The sequence below is a fragment of the Anser brachyrhynchus genome, assembly GCF_964034855.1.
Source record: "Anser brachyrhynchus genome assembly, chromosome: 1".
NCBI classification, from domain to species: domain Eukaryota; kingdom Metazoa; phylum Chordata; class Aves; order Anseriformes; family Anatidae; genus Anser; species Anser brachyrhynchus.
This window is the reverse complement of record NC_137694.1, coordinates 83,668,676-83,690,222: the sequence shown is the minus strand read 5'-3', so window position 1 is coordinate 83,690,222 and position 21,547 is coordinate 83,668,676. Positions and strand designations below refer to the sequence as shown.

At 37.5% G+C, this 21,547-nt stretch overlaps 1 protein-coding gene across 4 annotated transcripts in view; it reads left to right on the top strand.

The window, feature by feature from the left end:
• ROBO1 (roundabout guidance receptor 1) overlaps positions 1 to 21,547 on the top strand; it is a 702,920-nt gene that overhangs the window by 574,699 nt on the left and 106,674 nt on the right. For all 4 annotated transcript variants that reach the window (XM_080587354.1, XM_080587355.1, XM_080587357.1 and 1 more), the window contains one exon: positions 2,886 to 3,043. In XM_080587354.1, coding sequence (XP_080443480.1) covers positions 2,886 to 3,043 — 158 coding nt within the window. The remainder of the gene's footprint in view (positions 1 to 2,885; positions 3,044 to 21,547) is intronic.

The following is a 21,547-nucleotide window of genomic DNA, read 5'->3' as shown; positions in this document are numbered from 1 at the left end:
GCACTTATATATCTGTTAGATTTATCCAAGTGTTAAGATCTTCAGCAATAATAAGAGGCTTCTTACTCTTCGTCAAACCACCTCTTTTGTTGCTTTGTAATAGAACTGGGGTATAGCAAATAATCTCTCCTGCACTTCCATGTGTTGTTGGCACTGGGAACTGGATATATACTTTTTTAAAGTAACTTGGTTCAACTTCAGTTTCTATTACTTTATGTTCTTTAGTTTGTGAATGTGAAAAAAAAAAAAAGGAAGTAATAATATGACCAGTGGATCCAAGCCAGAAAAAGTCTCCATTAAAGTAAACTTAAAAAAATCTTAAGTAGTGTCAGCCCAGTCTACTTTTGCTACACAATTTACTGTATCTGGGTAGCTTGAGGGCTAGCTGCCTAGAAACACAGCAAGTTGCATCTAGTTATTAATGCCATATTCAGTATAAGCTGAATATATATGTAAAAGATTTTCAGTGTGCATGAGTAGAATTTTAGTGCTTCCAGAACCAAAATAATTTGATGTTTCCAAATCTGTTGCATTAATATTTACGGGAATGTAGTAAGAAAACTCTAAGAGGAATGCAGATTAAACTTAATACAGTTCTGTTGAAAGCAGAAGGGAAGCTAAAGGACAGATCTTTTGACATACTTTTCTGAAAAACTAAAAATGACATAGTCCTCATTTCTGAAAACTTATTTCATCTAGGTGTAACCTGGATTATTTTGTTGTTTTTGTTGTTGAAAATGTCATCAGTTTTCCCTAGTCCATAGAAGGAAAATATCCGTGTTATTTGCTTTTTATAGAGAGAGATGTTTTGCTATGGAACATGCTTTTTCATTTTTTTGCACACCAAACATTATAGGTTTATTTGTTGTTTTGTTTTGGGTGTTTAGTTTTTCTGTTTGTTTGAAATTAAGTTTCTAGACTAGATCTGTTTGAGACAAGGTAACATTCGTTCAACAGTGTGGAGGTCCCTTCCAACCTGAATAATTCAATAATTTCTTCATTAAATCCTAGCACTCTCTTGTACTAATTTACATTGTTAAATTGTTAGAGCTGTTTTATCCCTAACTTGCCCTTTTGCAGCGCATCAATGTCTCCCAATTCCAAGGCATTCAGAAAGTTTAATTTAATATTTTAATTGAAGCATTTGAAACATGAGTGCTTCAGTATGGAAGGGGATTAGTAACTTCAGATGATGTCTGGTAGCATTTGCAACATACTTCAGTCCTCATGGTATACAAACATTCTTTGGTGCTTCCAGAAATTATATCCTGTATGTAGTAAAGAGGTATAATAGTCTGTATTTACCACTTTTGGTTCCCATCTACACTTGATTGATATAGATAAATCTTGAAATTTTCCCGTTGTAGGGTTTGTAGTGATGAATCAAGGTATACCTTTGATGAATCAAGCTAAGCCTGTCATTGTAGCCACTGAATTGTAGGGTGTCAGAATGTAAGGTAAACTTATTTGGGGAAAAAAAATAGAAAACAGTCATACTCATTATTGACAGCATTATTTGCCAATAATCCCCCCAAACAGTCAAAGAACTATAAGTCCTTTTTGCTCCCCCACTTCATTTTAGATTATATAGCATTGCAGAAGGAAGGTATGAGAAAGGTATTTCCCCTGTCCTGTGTTAAATGATCCATTTACCCTCAGGACATTCTAAAAGGTCTGAACAGCATGAGAGACCTATCAAGAGAGGAACAGTTTGGTGACAGTGCCAATCTGTAGCACACCAACATTTCTTAACATCTAACAAGTCATACTTAGCTTTCAAACAGCATTAACAACCAAACCACTCTTTAGTAATGTGTGCCAGTATGTCTGCGGTCCGTGGCTCAAGGAACGTATTTTTTTTGCGATGGATTCTTGGCACTATTCAGTGTCAAAACAAGATTGTTACGAGCAGCAAGAGTGACTGATAGCTTTGTCAAAATCCTAAGGGTCCTTTGGTTGTAGTGTACTTCTCTGGTACAATATCCTTTGCTCAATGTGGATGGAGTAACCACAGTGGAGAGATCTATAATGTTATATTTATTATCATTAGAGTTATTTATTTTTAGATTAAACCCAATGCCACTTGCTTGGCAAGACTTAGGAATGCCATTATTCTGTTAAACTGAGTCCTGATGTAGTGGTCTGCTGAGCACAGTATGATGTCTCCCCTCCTCTAAAAAGAAAAATATTCACACAGATATTGATAAAATTCATAGCAGATTAGCAGATGGAGATGGAGTTTCCTAGGCCTAGGCTTGGCCAAATGATGGTAAAGAAAAAATTCTGGTAATGAAGACCAAAAAAAAAAAAAAGTTTCCTTCTGTGAAAAGTTATTAAATAAAATTGACTTCTTCCAAATGAAGGATGTGGTCCTGTATCAGAATAAGTGATAACTCCCAGGGATCAGGAAAAAAAAAATTCCCCTGAAAACAACACGGGCCGAATTGCAAAGACTAGCTTGGCTAAGGCTGCACAAATGTTTGTCCACTTAGTGTCATCTAGAACTTGTAAGTAACTACAAAGTTCACTTATTTTGTTAATCTTTGCCATAAACTCAAGGTGCAATTCATATGGGACAAATGAGGCAGCTGTTTCTTGCAGATAGTCCTATATCTGTGTCAGCCTTTCATGTCCACAGTGTTAGTTACATGTGGGTTTTCTGTTTTACAGTGTGGAAGTACTAGAAACCATCCTAGAAAGGATGTACATCCTAGTGGAAGTACTAGAAACCATCCTCAGATGCCAAATGAAATTCATGAGCTATGCTGTTCATTAATATAAATAAAAATGACAGCAGGAACCATTAGAAGTCAAAATAAAACACTTTGCTGTCCTGTTGGTGTATTGCTGGGTAGTTTTTGACTTCATCTTCTTCATTCTTTCAGTTCTGCGTGATGACTTCAGGCAAAATCCATCAGATGTAATGGTAGCCGTGGGCGAACCTGCTGTGATGGAGTGTCAGCCTCCAAGAGGTCACCCAGAACCCACTATATCATGGAAAAAAGATGGGACCCCTCTGGATGACAAAGATGAGAGAATTACAGTAAGTATAAAAGAGTGTTGTTTGAAAAACTTGTAAAACTTAAATTATTAGTCTCTTGAGCATGTGGACATCCAGTCATGCTGCACTTTCTGGGTTCTGTCCTTTCCTTGCCTCAAAGGCAAGGTTAGTTTGCACTTAGCTTGGAATGCATTCTCTAGTCGCATACTGCTTCACTGCAAGCTATGCATTTGTTTGTTAAAGGGGACCATGCAAAACTTGTGTTCTTCTCTTCCTTAGGGGAATTACAAACTTGTGAAAATGAAATTCATTGTCATTCTCCTATAATTTTCTTGCCTTTTATCCACTTACAAATTCCTGCAACTGTACCTGCCTTCTTTAGTTGGAAGGAAGAACTGCTGGTAGTCTAGGTGAGACTTTCTTTTGTAATTCTTTGGAAAGCAATCTGTGCAGAAAAGTTGTGCATTGTGGTATAAAGGATAAGAAAACATTTGGAATATTTCTTTAGAGAGGTAATGACTTACCCTATAATCTCAAATTAAGCTGTTTTCCTATTAGAGGTGTTATGTTCATTTGTAGCTGTAGCTTGCTGAATACAGTGCACAGTTATTCAGTAGTATGTAAAAAGCATCTTCTCTAATCACAAAACTATCACTCTTTTAATTTTTGATATGTAAAACAATAAGTTATTGAGCCTAATGGCTTGAAGAAAGGGTAAGGAAAAGTGGAGTTTAGAAATCAGTTGTATGCTGGCAGCATGGTGAACCAGAACATCTTTCCATATGGTAACAATATGTATCATCTGAAAGTACATACCATGTATTATCCTGTTGGTATTTTGAGGATTATTAATGTAAAACAAGGTCATATACATATTTATATACCTCAATCAGATGATGAAATGAGGGAGATTTTTAATGGAAGAACACTTAAATGCCAGCAACCTAAGTTAAAAATTACCTCTGATGCTGGAGATTTAAATTGCCTGTTGTTTCATATGCTTTTTACAAACAAGGCAAAGCTCTGGCATTGTGTACTTCTGGCATATGCATACATTTAAATTTTTAAGTGCCCTGTAGAACCTATACTGATTGCTGGCTATTAACACAATTCCTCCAATCATACTTAAAAAGAACTTGCAATTTCCGTTTAAAATTTCCTTCCTACTGTGACAAATCAATTGACCTGAGATAAGGGGAAGATTCCAATGCTATTTTTTCTTCAGGAAGTGCTTTCTAAACTTGAATTTTATATTGCTGTAGTTTCTTGAAAGAATTTCAGGTATAACTTATTCAGTACATTTCCTTTGTTATACATTAAAACTGCTCTTCTCCCAGCTGCCAGAACAAACACATACCCAGAACAAAAGCAACAGTCATTGATTGGCAACACCACTTGTATTTATTAAAACTGTGCTTATGATGAAATAAAGATCCTCATTTTGGTTTTCTTTTCTGTTTATCACATAAAATACTCACCTACCTAGTATTCTTTCACCATGATATTGGGTAAAGTTAGGTTGTATTATCAGTTTCTGCTTCCAAAAACAAACAACTGAAAATGAGTTTTGATGTAGGTGTAGATGTATGCGTTTCACGTGCTGATATGAGTGTGTGTGTTCCGAGGTGCGAATTAACAGTGCTGAGATAGCTAAATCAACTGCATCATTTTACGTCATATTTGCCTCGCATAGTCTTAAACAGCACCATGAATGTCATGACTGCTTTCTCACACAGGCAAGAGACTGAAGCTACATAGTAATGCAAATTTGCATTGACTTACAGCTGTAGCAGGATCTTGCCAAGTGGATAAATATGCATTCAGATGTACATCTCAAACAACTTTGCAGTAACCTTCTGTATTATCTTGCTAGTGGCTGGGAGACACGAAGAGACTGAGACCTGGGATAGAGAATGTGCCAAAGGACAGATGGGCAAAAAATACTGATTTTGAAACCTGACTTAGAATTGTTCTATTTTTGTTTACAGATCTTCTTTGGATTATTTCCATTTGTATTTAAAAACAGAAACATAAAGAATTAAAGCAGTACAATAGCTGAAATAAGAATGAAATTGTTGGCTTTTATGTGATAGACTTAATTTTTGTATGAAATCAGCCTTTTTTTAAATATTTTTTTCATTGAATTACATATACTTAAAGTTAATGCCAACATTTATTAAAATTGATGCTAAAATTCTTACTGATAGCAGTGAGACTGACTTTCAGGTAATATGGCTTGCAGGCATTACCTTCCTCTTTTTAAGCTGTGAAATTATCAGATCAGGAAATGCCAAAATGTATGTGTTGGTGTTCAATATATAGGTAATACCAGTGGACATATAACCAATGAGAATACTTGTCGTGGTTCCACTTTTAAAGCATTTCCAGTTGATTTCATTCCTAAAAAATTCCTAAAGCATTCAATATTAATGTTTTTGTTTTGTTTTGTTTTTTTGTTTTTTGTTTTTTTCCTGAAAAGAGTTTTAAAATAAGCATTAAGATTATACTTTTTTAGGTATAGAGGATGATGTTTGACACCTCTTTTCTGAATTGTATCTATACTTTCTTTAAAAATACATGTTACGTCCATGAGGCAACCTTATTTTTAATATATGGAAACTGTCTTTCTTGTCTGCAATGGCAATATTGATCTTTGAGTCAGCGGAACTGTTTTTTACAAGATTGAGTATTAAGGGTGCTGGAGAAGCAGAGGTGGTAGCTTCGTTCCCGACAGAGATTTTGAAGCAGAGATTTAGATAAATAGCAGTTGAGTAAGATCCAAGTTCAGGCACTACTTCCTTTGGAATGCAATAAAAAGAAAATATTATTTTGTCCTGGTAGGGTTAAGGAAATTGATATGTTTATGTAGGTGAGATAATAAAAATCAAAGTGCTCTTTGCATATTTTGGTCCATTTGTAGGGCAGATAAATATGCTTTGAAAAGAAATAAATTTGTCTTTCAGGTTATAAGCAGTAGTGAGTGGAACAAATATGAAATGAAAGTAAGGGTCTGGGCACAGCTGTCTGTGGTGGTTTATAGAAACAGACATTCTCTCTGAGCACAGCTCTCCCAGTACTGCTCAATTTTACCTCAAGTCAGGCTCAGTACAGGCTGTTCATTGTACACGTGTCCACTGGTTGAATCTGATGAAGAGTCATCACTAAAACATGTTTTTCTCTTTGCTCTTGAATATGCTGTATATAAACAGTTTTCTCCATGCATTGTAGCTAAACTTGATTGTTTTTGTGTGTATCCTTTACAGCACGGTACGAAAGAAAATGCTTGATGTGCCTAATCCCTCTCTATATATTGTGAATGAAACAAGAATGACAGTCTTGCATGGGAAGCAAATGCTTATCTTTAACTTAATTTGTTGAATTGAAAAACAATTATCATGAGGCCAGAGCAGAACTAGTGAGATTCTGTGCTCATCAAGCTAATTTCTCTCTGGGGATCACTGTGGAATCAAGAATCCCTGCTATAATATATAGCCGTAAAAGAGTGCTTCAGTGCAGTCCAGTGAATGCCTCTCTTTTCTCTCTGTGAACAGTTTAAAAACAAAATGTGTTTTTCCAATGTTAAGGTATTCCATCTGTGCTAGGAGAGGCTGTGCAGCTCTCATCTTGGAGCTGAGACGCTGTGGAGAGAGAAAATGCAAGGTCAGGACTACAAATAATGGAGAAGAGAACTCACCGGGGTGGGGAACTTCCTCAATCTGTTTCCAGCCCTTACTGTTGTTCATGCATATGGAGTTGTCTTGCTAGGTCAAATTCATACTGAATTCCTTAGAGCAAGGATTTAGACCAGGGCTCCTGGCTTCTAGGTATCCTCACCAGGAACAGGCACACTCACAGCCCCAGCAGTCTAGCCATCTTCTTTGCATGGCAGCCCAGTTTCGTTAGTACATAGCCAAGTGTTTCAGGCGCTTACCTTGGAGCTGAAAGCTCTGAGTTTGCATTGCCTCAGGTTAAGGAGGAAGTGGAATCAGTCTTGTAGTTTCTGCTGACTGTTCTAATCACAGGGTTTGGTCTTTCCCACTGTGTTTTGTCTAAATAGAGTTGGCAGGAGCATCAGTGGCTGTGAGCAATGACTAGCTTGGGCACTCACAGATACGGCAGTGAATAATGGTTGCTTGTAAGCCTGTGAGTACCCCTACTGTGCCTCCATTCCCTTTTCAGCCTTCTTCCTGTAGTACTCCAAAACCTCCCACTGCCTTTCAAATGGTGTTCCCACTGCCTTCCTACCACACGCCACTGAAATGAATTTTTTTCCTCATTCCCCATCTATTTCCTCACAACCTGCCCTTGTATTTACCCAACCTTTTACTCCCACCTGTCTAGCCCCACTTTGGCATCTGATTAATGCTAACTGCTTGTGTCGAGGTAATAATTTGGATGCCAGATAAGCAAAACCTCCTGCTCTACACTGTAATGTAAAGGCACTCTCCCTTTGACTTTGCTGCTAATGTAAATGGGTGGTGTGCTATGATTTGTCATGAATGTGGTGTTGCCTGCCTGCATCTGATTTGCTCAGAGCCTCCCTTAAGGAACTTTGCTGCTGATCCGTCATCTTTGTGAATCTGAAGGCAACTGCCTGCATATAAGATGCTGACATCAATAATCTAACCGAGATGGTGGGGCCTTTGAGCATATCTTTAGGCAAAAACTGGCAATAACTACAGACTCTGCGGAGTGCAAAGCATTCAAAGAGGAGTTTGTGTATCTCCTATTAGACTGGGGAACCTCCATGCACTTTTGGATCTCTGTCTCAATTTGTCTCATATGTTATAGGCAATGTCTGCTTGATGAACTAAACCTCAAAAAATGCAGAGAGTGCCTGTAATTATCAATACTTTCCCAGTGTAAGAATATATACATCTTACATAAGCTCTAGAGCAAGTTGATGTTTGAGCCAGGATTAGAGGTCAGAGCTTCACAGCTTCTTCTGTACCTGCCCCATGACCAGCAGTAGCCCATACTTCAGAAAGCTTACTAATTGCCCACATCTCGAAGGATGGTGAAAGAAAGGAGCTACGCATACTGGAAATTAAATGTTAATAGCTAAAATCTTTTACATATACATGAAAAAGGATGCTGGTACCTCAAAAAGAAATCCTTTGCAACTGAATACAAAAAGCAAAGCTTTTGCATTGAAACTTTGATGCAGCTCTGTGATTGCAATTTCCCCCTCTTTCGCATTAACTCTTATCTATCATTTATCCTGAACCATTTTAATCTGATCTTTAAAAGAAAAACCTTGAGAAGCTATTTATCTTTCCTTGTTCAAGATTCTTAGCTTTTAAGATCAAAGTTACGGAATGAATAATGCATTCAGGTTTTCATTCCTTTTGTGTGTGGCTGTCTTGTGACAGCAACAGTTTTGAATGACTTATGTTCTTATTTTAGGTAAGTTGTAACTTGAATTCTTGATTACTGTTTTTTATCCTGTCCCTTAAATAGTACATCTTAAATACCAAGTATTTATTCTCTTGCACAATGCTATTTTTACACAAGTGAGTCTAGAAAATGCTTTCTACAAAAGGTAAAAACGAGGTCTCTGATCTGATGTGACAAGAAACCTCCATAACGATACCATCCACAGGAAGATAGTTTATGTATTTGCCCCATTATTATTATTATTATTATTATTATTATTATTGTAAATGAATTATTGAAAAAAGCTTGGTTCATCTTTGTTGGTTGAGACCATTCACAGCCTCATTGTGCTTTGACAAGTTTAAAACAAGATAGGTGATACCAATATGATCTCAGTCATAAAAAGGAGGAAGAAAGAAATGGAAGAAATTATTATGCATATCATTTAAAAAGCAGAAGAGAAAGTATTGTTTGTATTGGAGGGAACAGTGGAAAAAGTAGAAATTAATCCTCCATTTATCCAAAGGGGTCTTTCCTTCCAAAGATAAATTGCAGTGGGAAAAATTGCAGAGGGGAAGTGAATCAAGAAAAAGGAAACAAAACCTGATTGAATTTGTTGCTGTGTGCTGTGCAGGAAACTTAACCCTTTAAAACAGCTTTGTTCCTGACACAAATCATACAGTTATGGTGCCACTCTGAATTAATTCAAGATGTTTATCCTAATTTCTTTTTTTCTCCTTTTCTCATTTTTTTTTTCTGGCCTGGCTCTCTTTCTTTCATTAATTTCTTAATCTTGAATGTTTTAACATCTTAGCCTCCCCAAATTACTTATCTTAAATATATATCAAAGGAATGCATATTTCTGGAGAAGATGTAATGCTTACTTGTAGGTTAACATAGTCTATCCTGTGGAGAACAGTATGAGAGATCATGGCCAGGGTACACAGCACACAGAACAGTATGTGTATGAGGGGGGTGGCAGCAAGTAACTACAGTTAAGTGTTTTATTTCATTTTAATTGTTTTTCTTTTGGGGGGCAGATTAAAGGGCATGCAGCAATTTCCTATATGTCCCAGGAGGATTCAAAAGAGAAGTGTATTTTTCTGCCAATTCCGCTATGTATTTGTTGCCTCCCAGAAATTTCCTTTCTTTCCAGTCCTTTCTCTTCGTTCTATTTCTTTTTCTTACTTCAAGAGAGGGTTGGCTTCCACTCTCCTTCTCTTTTTCCTTCTTCTGCTGATCCCTACAATGGTGGTTTCCTCAAGGATCAGGAGTAGTTTTTGTTAATGATTTATATTTCTTCTGCTATTAATATTGCTTCCACTGGTAACACAGTTGGAACTGCTGTGACTTAACTTGGCACCCAAAGGGGAAAAAAGACGAAAGATTGTGAAAAAGAATTTGGAACCCCATAGCTATCCCAGAGGATGCTGAGAATGTTTCTAAATCCTGCTGTTTCTTGTTCTTAATTTTTCCAGAATGTGACAATTGTTTTTCTGTATTCATGCTTAAAGCTCTGTTTGTTAAAGCTCTTGTCTTACTTCCTAAGTCTTTTTTTTTTTTTTTTTTTTTTTAAGGTATGTGTTATCACAGAGATATCTGGGTCTTTTCAGTGGTACAATAATAAAATAAAATCTTTATGACTAGCATTTGTCACATTATTTTGTGTATTGTGTGTTTTCCTGGTAGAATCCTAAAAACATTGCCTTCTACAGATGACCTAACTCTTCTTGGAAGACTGTAAAAACCTGACTAATTCTAGCAGCCTGAGTACCATTCAAGGATGAATGACTTTCTAACAAAGAAAGAAAATAAAACACTGAAAAAGTATATGTTTTTGTATTCATTGCCCTCTTCCTCCATGCTGCCTAGAGGCTTATGGTATTCCATCTTATTTCAGACTTAGCCCTTGAAACTCTTCATCTCTAATATGTTCACAACTAGTTTCCAACCCTGACCTGCTAATAACCCAGCTGTTAATAGTGACAGCTTGTATTTCTGCAGTAAATTGTAAAAAGTGTATTACTGAAGTAAACAGGGATTGAAAATTCTAGTCTATTGCAAGATTCTCTCCTCACGGCTTTTTGCAGGTTTGCCATTTGAAAAAGCATAGCTGTGCAGACTTTGTCAGGCAGATGTGAGCTCATTCAGCTCACTCTTTGAATCGACCAGAACCATATGGCAGCGGTTAATGTGGCGCCAAGCCTGAGCTAATAAGCCCTGCTGAGAGACAGGCTAGATCACTCAGGCACGGTATTGTACTAATACGGCCACACAGCTTCTGTTGTGCTGAGGATAAGGGCAAAAAGAGCTTGCATTGGCTGGAGGTCCCCACATGCCAAGCCAGAGCAAATGGCCTGAAAACATCCGTGTGGACGTTCCCTTCCTTCCCAATAGCTCTTACAGTCAACTGTCCCAAATACTTCTCTGGGGGACAAGCTGCTTTCTCCATTAGTGCGAAGAGTTTGCTGCAAGAAAATGGCAAGAAAAAGATGGTTAGCCAGTTAGTCTAAAGTGCCTGAGTCATATTTCATGCCAGAAATTGTTCTAATTGGTTTAAACAAGTAATTATTAACCCTGAACCTTGTATGTCATGATGTTGAATAACGCGTAGGACAAGGCAAATAATGCATTGTTTCACACTGAGTGGAACATGCTTTAGAAGAATCCACACTGAAGAATCTAGAGATGAGGGCTAATAAACCAGTCACTGGGAAACTGGGCATTAGTAGAGAATAATCAAAGCATTGTGCCTTTTCAGTGGACATCTCAAAAAGGATAATGATGGCCTGTGGAATTAGTGGAAAGGGAAGGAGCATCATGATGCAGGGCTAAAGGGTGGCCCAGTAACAAACATCTGTGGATGGGCAACAGGTTCTGTTGGCTTGTGCTGGGTGTCACAGAGACGACATTTTGTGTTTAGGACAAAATTGACCTCTTCTATCCCAAAGGCATTCCCTATCATAGTGCAACCTACCATGCGAGGTAATGAGATTTAGAGACTGCATTCAAACAATCTGAAACTACTGGAGTTAAAACTCATTTTAATTCACTGTTAGATTAAAAGGCTAGTTATGATCATGTAGTGGCTGGCATTTTAAACCACGTTGTTGCTGATCATATTGTCAGAAAAAAATTCCCCATAGCTAAGGGTATCCATCCTGTCTGCTTTTCTCACAACTTTGAGAAGTGTTCCTTTGCATCAGTGATGCACATTGTTTCAGCTATTTTATTTTTATTCTCACTGCTTAAAATGTTAGGCATCAAACATGTAACTATGGTTTCTCTTTGATGTTTCACTCTTGTTGTATAATAAAAAGTATACCTTTAATGTGAACCAAGTATGCATTTTTCTATACTGAACTTTATTTTACAATTATTTCTACTTTAAATATAAAAATAAAGTGAAGAAAAATGTTCTTTTGCAGATATTGTGAGTGCTTAAAGGAGTTTGAAAACTCTTCACAGAGTCAAAATTCTCCATGGATTTCTTTTGTCCCTAGTCATGAACTGATGATGACCTAGTGTTTAAAAAAAAAAAAAAAGTGCCTGCAGCAAATATGGTGTGTGTTAGTGTTAGATATCTGAGTTTTGAGATTTCCACAGAACTAGACATTAGACATCAGGATTTTCTTGTAAAATGGTTTATTGAGAGTTTTGAACCTCTGGGATCATCTGAAATGATAGAAATGGAGTCTGGGAAGCTTCTACTCCTTAAAAAATAATATCAAAACAGGTGGCTGTTATCTCAGACTAGGTTACTTGAGCTATCCAGAGCATGCAGGCCTTTATGATTTGAATGATTAGGAGCAAAGGTGATTTATGCTGAGAAAGTCAATCCTTTGTTTGATTTGGCTGATATTCTAGTTGTTTTCTTTGGGATGGGTAAGGGAGTTGAAGAAAGGATGTGGGAGGGAAATTATTTCTTCATTCATTTGATTCTCTTAATGAAAAAGAAACATTTTTGTTTGGTTAGTTTTTTTAAGCAGTCAGGAAAGGAGGCTTATATTGTGCTTATATTAAGTACAATAAGGATGAAGACTGGGTTTAGAAAGTTGATTCTTCTCCCTCCCTACTCTCATCAGCTGTATGGAAATCCTAAATGTACAGTGTGGACATCCTCCTCTAAATCAGAAGTCCATTTCTGGAGAAACTATTCCTCCCAACCCCTTAAGGACTGTTTACCTTCTCTGATTCCTAATCAAGAGCAAAACCAGTGAGAAACAGAGTGATATGTGAAGTATCAAACTTTTAGAGCCTTCTATGAACGTAACATGCCAGACGCATCAGGTCTCTCACTGGGAAGCGTGTGCACTGTGAACAGGCACAAAATGTATTCAGAGGAAAGTTCAGTCCATCGGACATGAGACTAACCGTCCCTACCTATCAAATGTGCAAAAGAAACTTAAGCACTAGAAACTGTCTGTGTTCCCAGGTACTTTCATGCTGATTCCTGGACCTGTGAGCCTTTCGCTTTATTTGTTACTGTATTTATATTTACCTTACACTTACATACGGAGGTATTTCCATTTGAATATCATGAAAGACTTGTGGCAAGTGTGTAGCAGTGAAGTGAATCAACCCAAATTCTCACTGTGTTCAGTGTTTTCCAAACACTGAAACCCACTCCATTTGGGGAGGGGGAGGAGTACATTTTTGTTCTTTAAAGTCTCTAGTAGACCTTATAAATTTGATTGTTCTTGGCATTTTTGATATTCCTAGTTGCTTGCACACCGCAGCAGCCACATGCTGTCACTTAAAATCTAAATATCGGATAACTGCTAACTGAGACTTTATTGTATATCATGCTTTTTAAAAAAAATTAGTTTTGTAAAGTAAGAATGACACTAACTCTAAAAGCATGTTTAATAAAACCTCAACAATCTATGTGCTGAGTTTGCACATATTATGTTCTCATAATCAAATGAAAAATGTAGAATAAAAACAGTAGAGAAGAACAGTGCCCATTTCTGGAGCTTCGAACAGATGTAAGTGATTAGAGCTTCTTGTTTGGTTTGCTTTGATTTTTTTGGTCTACTTTTTGAAAGTTCTGTCAACTTCATTTTTGCTTATTTCACTTTGTTTGGATAGTTCTGCCTTACTGAATCTCCTGTGATGCTTCTGGTTATATGAAAAGTCTAGTCCAAATCTCAGCACTTCAAAAATAATAATTTTTCAGTTCTTGGGTTTCCTCAACCCAACAGAGTACTTCTCTCTCTACGGGTAATAATATACTCACAATTACTGCCAAGTTCAGATATTCACCATGTGCAGTAGTGTGGGACTAACATACACATTGCAGGGTGTTATTCCAGACTCCTGTGGAATATTAAGGACCAAGCCTCACTTCTTAAGTTGTCCCTGATTAAAAAAAAAACAAAAACAAAACAAAACTTATTTAGCTAGATGGCAATTGTTGCTAATGCTCCTGGTTCGTTTAGATCAATGGTACAATTGATCTTACTTTTCTTCCTCAAAAAATCATTATCTTGCAAGAACCTGTTTGGCAAATGGCCACATAAAGATTGTTCTTTTTTTAATATGGCAGTGTGGGTGGTTAGTTTTACTTGCATCTAATTATGCTCACTTTCTTCTAACTCAACAGCTTTGCTGTTCCTTCTGTCTTTGCTGCTATTAATGGTTGTGTGCTTGCCTCTGCTGGGTCTCCTTGTTCTGGCTGCATGAGGGAGAATAAATTATACAGATATGGGGAGGGAGGGAGGAAGATTGTCCCCCTACAAGCTTAAGAGAGGGAAAATAATCCATGGGAAATAATGCTGTTCAGGAAGAAAAACTTGAGAAAGTGAAATGCTTTCCTGATGTATATCTTCCAATATTTCTATCGCATGTAGTATATTTATTTGATCTTGAAAGTAGCCATAGAGATATATACTTAAGTAATTTTGCCTTCCCTTACAACATTTGAAGTTTGGTTCCTTGAACAAAATAATGTTGAGTCAAGATCTTTAAACTGTAAGTTTTTATATTTTGCATCATTCCTTTTCCAAATAGTTATGCCATTCAGAATGCCAAGGTTTTCAAAGATTAATGTGTTGATGTGATAGCTTGGTCCTCCCTCCTTCACCACCCCCATTGCAGATTTTGCTATTCCAGTTCTTTTAGAGTCATTTGGCTCTTATGGCTACTCTGACGTCTGGTGTTCAATTTGAACCTTTCTGTTGGAGGAAAACCTGACACAAATCAAATAGGAAGAAGTTTGCTTGTTCATTGTGTAATGTAACCACGGAAGCTGCAAGTACCTGATTGAAGCTATTTTACAGTTCATGATAGGAATTCCAAATTCCAGGAATGAAGGGTTCTCACTGGCAGGCCTGTACCTTGAATAGAATTAAACATAAGCTATTTTTACCATGAGACAATACATTCATTGCAACACTATTTTTAAAAGTGAACCACAAATATTTTCCTATGGAGAAAATTATTGTACAGTAAGGGAAGGATTGCCTTGAGGTGGAAAGTCTGCAAGCTAAGCAAAGCAGATTGCTGTGCTGCTGCAATCTGCCTATGAGATTTTGGGCAAGCCATGAAATTATTCAGTACTTCTTGTTCAGCATTTCACGAGTTGTGAAACTGAATTTATTCATACATGTAAAGCAGCCTGACAGTATTACAACAAAGTTGTGTTATGCCACTTGGCCAAAGCGCAAAGCATTATTGCATCTTAAATCATGAATAGACTCTTTTTTGTAGGCAAAGTAGTAGAGAAATATTCTCACTCACATACTCAGGCCATGGTCCTCTAGGTGTTTGTGACTGCATAATACTTGCAGGATCTAGCCTATATGCAAATATTTTGAGATTTCCTTGTATTTTAAAGAAAACAGTTATTTACCACTCAAGTTGTATGCTGAAGCATCAAAGTGGCTTTAAAATGATTGTCCCTTGTGTTCAGGGATCTCTAGTTTATTAATAAACTAGGAATGTCTTTATAGTAGGTACTTTGCATGATTATAACTCCTGGGAAATTTGCATTCACAAAGACTATGATTAGTATGTTCCATGAAAATACACTTTGCACATATCCTGTACTCTCAGTGTACATTTCGATGTGTTACTGAAATCAATGTATTACCATTTTCTTTGCTGAGATTGGTATCTCACCCTTCCAAGAAAACATACAATATAATTTACAGCAAGAGAGAAACCTTTTTGAAGTTCTGAAACAGTTGAGATTACAGAATCTCAGAATGGTCGAGGTTGGAAGGGACCTCTGGAGATCATCTAGTCCAACAACCTGCCGAGCAGGGCAACCTAGAACATGTTGGACCGGATCACATCCAGGCAGGTTTTGAATATCTCCAGAGAAGGAGATTCCATGGCCTCTCTGGGCAACCTGTTCCAGTGCTCAGTCACGCTCACTATAAAGAAATGTTTTCTAGTATTCAGCTGGAACTCCCTGTGTTTCACTTTGTGCCCATTGCTTCTCGTCCTGTTGCTGGGCACCACTGAGGAGCCTGGCCCCATCCTCTTGACACCCTACCTTCAGATAAGTATATACATTGATAAGATCCTCTCTCAGCCTCCTCTTCTTCAAGCTAAACAGGCTCAGCTCTCTCAGCCTCTCCCTGTATGACAGATGCTCCAGTCCCCTAATCATCTTCATAGGCCTGCACTGGAGTCTCTCCAGGAGCTCCATGTCTCTCTTGTACCAGGGAGCCCAGAACTGGAAACAGTACTCCGGGTGAGGCCTCACCAAGGCTGAGTAGAGAGGGAGAATCACCTCCCTTGACCTGCTGGCAATGCTTTTCCTAATGCCCCCCAGGACACCATTGGCCACCTTGGCCACAAGGGCACATTGCTGGCTTATGGTTAACCTCTTGTCCACAAGGACTCCCAGCTGGGTCTTTCCCTGCAGAGCTGCTTTCTAGCAGGTCAACCTCTGACCTGTACTGGTGCATGGGGTTATTCTTCCCTAGGTGCATGACCCTATACTTGCTCTTGTTGAGCTTCATGAAGTTCCTCTCCACCCAACTCTGCAGTCTGTCCAGGTCTCTCTGAATGGCAGCACAGCCCTCTGGTGCATCAGCCGCTCCTCCCAATTTTGTGTCATCAGCAAATGTGCTGAGTGTGCACTAATCCAGGTCATTGGTGAATAAGTTGAATAATACTGGACCCAGTACTGACCCCTGGGGAGTCAGACAACATCCACTGCTCTCCCCTCATCTACCCAGATTGTTTAAGCATGATTTTTGCTTGGTGAATCCATGATGACTACTCCTAATCACCTTCTTATCCTCCTTGTGCTTGGAGATAACTTCCTGATAGCTGTTCTGTCTCCTTTCCAGGGATAGAGGTGAGGTTGACTGGCCTGTAGCTTCCTGGGTCCTCCTTCTTGCTCTTTTTGAAGAGTAGAGTGTCACTGACTTTATTCTAGTCCTCAGGAATCTCTCCTGTTTTCCACAAACTTTCAAAGGTGATGGAGAGTGATCTAAAAATAGCATCCGCCAGCTCCCTCATCACTTGAGGGTGCCCATGTTTGGTGGGTATCATGTTTGCCTAAATCATCTCTAACCAATCCTCCTCAACCAAAGGAAGGGCTTCCTTTCTCCAGACTTCCTCTTGTCTCAGACCCTCTAGGATCTGAGATTCATGAAGGCTGGCCTTAGCAGTGAAGACTGAAGCAGTCTTACAAAGGCAGCATTCGGTAACTCTGCCTTCTCGGTATCCTTTGGCACCTACCCTGTTCAGCATCGGCCTCACATTGTCCCTAGTCTTCCTTTTGCTACTGATTTATTTGAAGAAGCCCTTCTTGTTGTCCTTGACATTCGTTGTCAGATCTAATTCTAAATGGGCCTTGGTCTTCCTCATCACATCCCTGCATCCTCTGAAAACATTTATATATTCCTACTAAGCATGTCCCTTTTTTCCACATGCTATATACTTGCTCCTTCTGTTTGAGTTTTGCTAGGAGCTACTGGCTCATCCATGTAGGTCTCCTGCCCCTTTTGCTTGACTTCTTACACACAGAGATACATTGGTCTTGAGCTTGGAGAGAGTGATGCTTGAATACTGAGTACTGACCAGATTCTTTATCTTTTTGTTGTTGTTTGCCATTAAGATACTTTCCTTTTACCACCTGGAGCATTATGGACATACTACATTTTCACTGCAGACTTTCTGCTAAGAAAATTGCTTTCATACATGTTTAGCTGATATCTCTTGCATTTGTCATTCTTAAATGTTAAGAAATACCTGAACAAAGAGAGAGCTGTAACTCCTCTCTTCCAAAATGAAAGGCTTTGGTGGAATAAGGGGTCATTTATATATCTATTTTTCTTGAAGCTAACAAATGTAGGTAGTTGTAACAGGGTTTTCAGTGGCTGGAGAAATCTTAATTTTAGTGATTTGGACATTTTAAGTAGGACATGGGGAAATAACTTTTAACATCTGCAAAATTAAGAGTAGCTGGAGTAATGACAACAAATAAACCTGAAAGGCTGCTTTGCTAACTATTTCTGATTTGAAAATAGAAAGTAGCCTTTGAAAATGTTCATCTGGATTTCAGCAGGTAGAGATCTATGTTCTCCATATGCTAACCATCTCAACAAAGGCCATTTCTTCTACCGTTATGAATATAAAGTTCAAGAAAGAAGGCAGTTTTTCATCTTCATTACGGATGCGTATCTCAGGCTGCAGTGTCAGTTTTACTATGCTGCCCTGTCAATGAGTCTCAAATTCACCTTGAAAGATCACCCCTAGGGGTGCCAGCTGAACCTTTGACCCTTCTGTTTCGACTGTCACCAAGGTTAACACATCGTTACAGCTTGTGATGTTTTGGATACCTGTTTATTTGGAGCCTTTTTTAGCCTACACTGTTTCAGACAACTTAAACAGAAGCAGCCTCTCACTGCTGTTCCATAGAAATACGTTTTGATGATTTTTAAGAATGAATTATATTTCTTCCTAGTTTTGTGTAAAAATAGATGTGAAATTTTAAAACAGCTTTATCACTGTGTTTCCTAAGTTATTAAAAGAACATCTATACAATTACAAGCAAAAATAACACAATGAGAAAGAATTTTCTTTCTAAATGGGCAGAATCATGCCTGAACTGCTGCTTACAATACTGCACAGCTGCACAGTGCAAAACAGTGTGTGGTGACAGGCCAAAGGACATCAGTAAGTATTGGCTTTGTGGGATAAATTCTAGCTATTGACAGGTTAAGAACAGTTAGTTTATCTGGAATTGTCCTACCAAGGTACTGTGTTGGATAATTAGCCTGGTATAATTAACATGGGTTTTGATTTACTAACCCAGAAAATTGTTTGCAAATACTGTTCTTGTCTATGGGATTGATAGCTAGCCAAGAGAACTCTTTTACTGTGCTGATAGAGGTTTTCCAAACATGTATTAAAATTTGTTATTTTAATACATTGTACCCTATAAATGTGCTCCTTGGGAAGTCCCTATTTTTGTCGAGGTTGTCCTCTGATAAAACAAATATACCATTAGTTTGGCGAGATTGACTCCTGGGTGCTGTTATGCTTATCGGTTTTGTATTCATGAAATAATAAAAGGAATCAATATCAAAATCAGTTTTATTCTTCTTGTATTGTTTCAAATTACTTCCACGTATTCTAATTGGGGAGTTAACAGTAGCTAATGTTGAAAAGGTGATCTATTTATTGAGATACAGAGGAAAATGTCAATGCAATTTTTGTTTCTGCTAATGGATATTATTATTTTTTTTTTTAATTCCAACAGCACAAGTCTACTAGATCATGACTTTGTATCCTTTCTCCCTTACTTTCTGCAAAATCAATTATTTAGCAGCGTTTTACAGGCATTATACCTACATATATCATTCAGACTGCATATGAAGTTATTCTACACCCTCTGTATACTCAGTTGAAAGGGTTGAGATATTAAAAGGTAGTGCTGTATCCTCTTCTGTCATCTCTTTCTGAACATGATATTTTAGGTAACAAACCTTAAATCAATTATTCCTTTCAGTTAGAATTGTGTCATTTTCCTTCTCTGAGACTTCTCTGGAAACTTGTAATCATCAGCGTAACAGCTACATTCAGTCCAGTTCCTTGTGATGCCACAGTTTTACCCTTTGGAAGATTTTGAACTGTAGTTTGAAAATGCCGTAATAGAGCTTTCTGAAAAGGAAGGATATTGTTTGTTTATCCACATGATCATACAGCTAAGGAAATAACATTTCAAACCAGTCTAATAGCTACATGCCTGTCTAACTAATTTAACATCTAAAATTTCTTTCTGATGGAATTCCATTTGTATCCCTTCCTCCTCATTCCCATTTAATAAACTCCTGCTCTTCCAATCCTCAAGGAAGTGTGCATCTCATTAAATCCCTCTTCCTGCTCTGGTTTTCACCTGCTCATATGTCTCAGGGACAGGGTTTCTCCTTTGGGCTACAAATATGTCAGGCTCAGCAGAGGTGCAGTTCTCAGTTTCAAGGTGAACTCCTAAGCATCTGTTGAAGAGTTACAATTAGGATCATAAGCTCATACCTTTATGGTATGTTTCAAGGCAGTCATGCTATGAAATTAGCTTGCTGTGTGAGCAGTATGAGTCTAGACAAAAATCTAATGCATTATTAAAGGCAGCTCTAAATACAGCAGATACTATGTACATAGTACATACATAAATACTATATACAACACACACATCAGATTGTTCCTTGCATGGATGTTTGAAACTGTCAGTGTTAATATCTGTAGTACAGTTTATGCCTCAGTTCTTACAGGTCATGAACAAATGCTTGAATCTAACAGGATTTTCCAGAATTTCATTGTTTAGAATTCAGTATTCTGAAATTTAAGGACTATTCAAACATTTTTCTGAAATATAGTGGAAATATGCAGATTATATTCCACCAAACATTTCTTGCCAACCTCTAGGTCTGGGGCAAACATGTAGCATTTCATTGCAATCCAGTGACACCAGCAAAGCAAAACTGAACCTGAAAATGGATGTTTTTTGTTTGTTTGTTTGTTTGTTCTTGTTGTTTTTTGAATCTTACTAAAGGATGAAACTTTTTAAGATTTTCTGACATTTTTATCAAACTTGTAGTAACACATGGGACTGTTTGATAGGTAAAGAGAATCATAACCCTTTTATTTTTTCGATCTATATCAAACTTTCTCTAAAGCTTTGGCTTTTTTTTTTTCCTCGTGGCTGTCTTCTATTTTCAGTAGAGTTTGGTTTTATTCTTTCTTCAAAAAAGGATGTCTTAAAAAAAGTTTGTGTGAAGTATCTGAAGTATTATGCAAATAGTATAATGCAAAGTATAACACAACTGATAATGCATTTGACTTTTATTTTTGTTTGCGTAGTTTTTTTTTTTTTCCAACTTTTTCACTTGGTTTCTGAATATTTTGTCTATGTAGACTTTGAAAATCCCATACCGTTTTAAAATTTAAAATGAATCCACAAATGAATAACTTTTCTGGACATAACTAAGAAAAAACAATGGATTTGTGTTGGAACAAATGTGTTCTCTAATATAAAAAAGGGTGTACTTTAACCACTGTTAACAAAATTTTCTGTAAGGTTACACCTTGGTGCAGATAGCAGAGTAAAGTAACCTACTGAAATTTGTTTATGTAATGCAGCAGTGGTTGATCCTGTTCGTGTTTTTGTGTGTTGGAAAAGGAGACCAGAAGACTAATGAATTTTATTGATAAGGTCTTCTTTTTTCATAGATGCTAACAAGGCAGTCCTTTAAATACTGCCTTCCATGTCTGTTCACATTCACTGTTTAGTGTGTTTTTAGTGTGTTTTTGCATCATTTTTCTTACCTTTCCTTGTAGTGCATAACCATGGGAAGTCAGCCAGCAAAGGAAAAAAAAGTGCAGTAACAGGAATAACACAGAGAACTTCCAGTCATAAATATTTTTCCTAAAAATATTTTCATGTATTTGGTGTGCTAAGTGGAGTCTTAGAGTATACCAGGAGGTCAGACCTTGGTGGTGCTCCAGTTGAGGACAGCTTTAACTTACTTGCCCCATTTCTATATAATCAGAATGGCACTTGATGTAGTGCATGCCATGCAGCATCTTTTGGGTGACGTGCATTCAGGACCAGATTTTTGAAATTGGAATTGCTCACTCAGCTTCCTGAACATGTCAGTATGTCTGTCCAGTGGTCATATGTGTTGAGTACCCCTTATGTTACCCAGT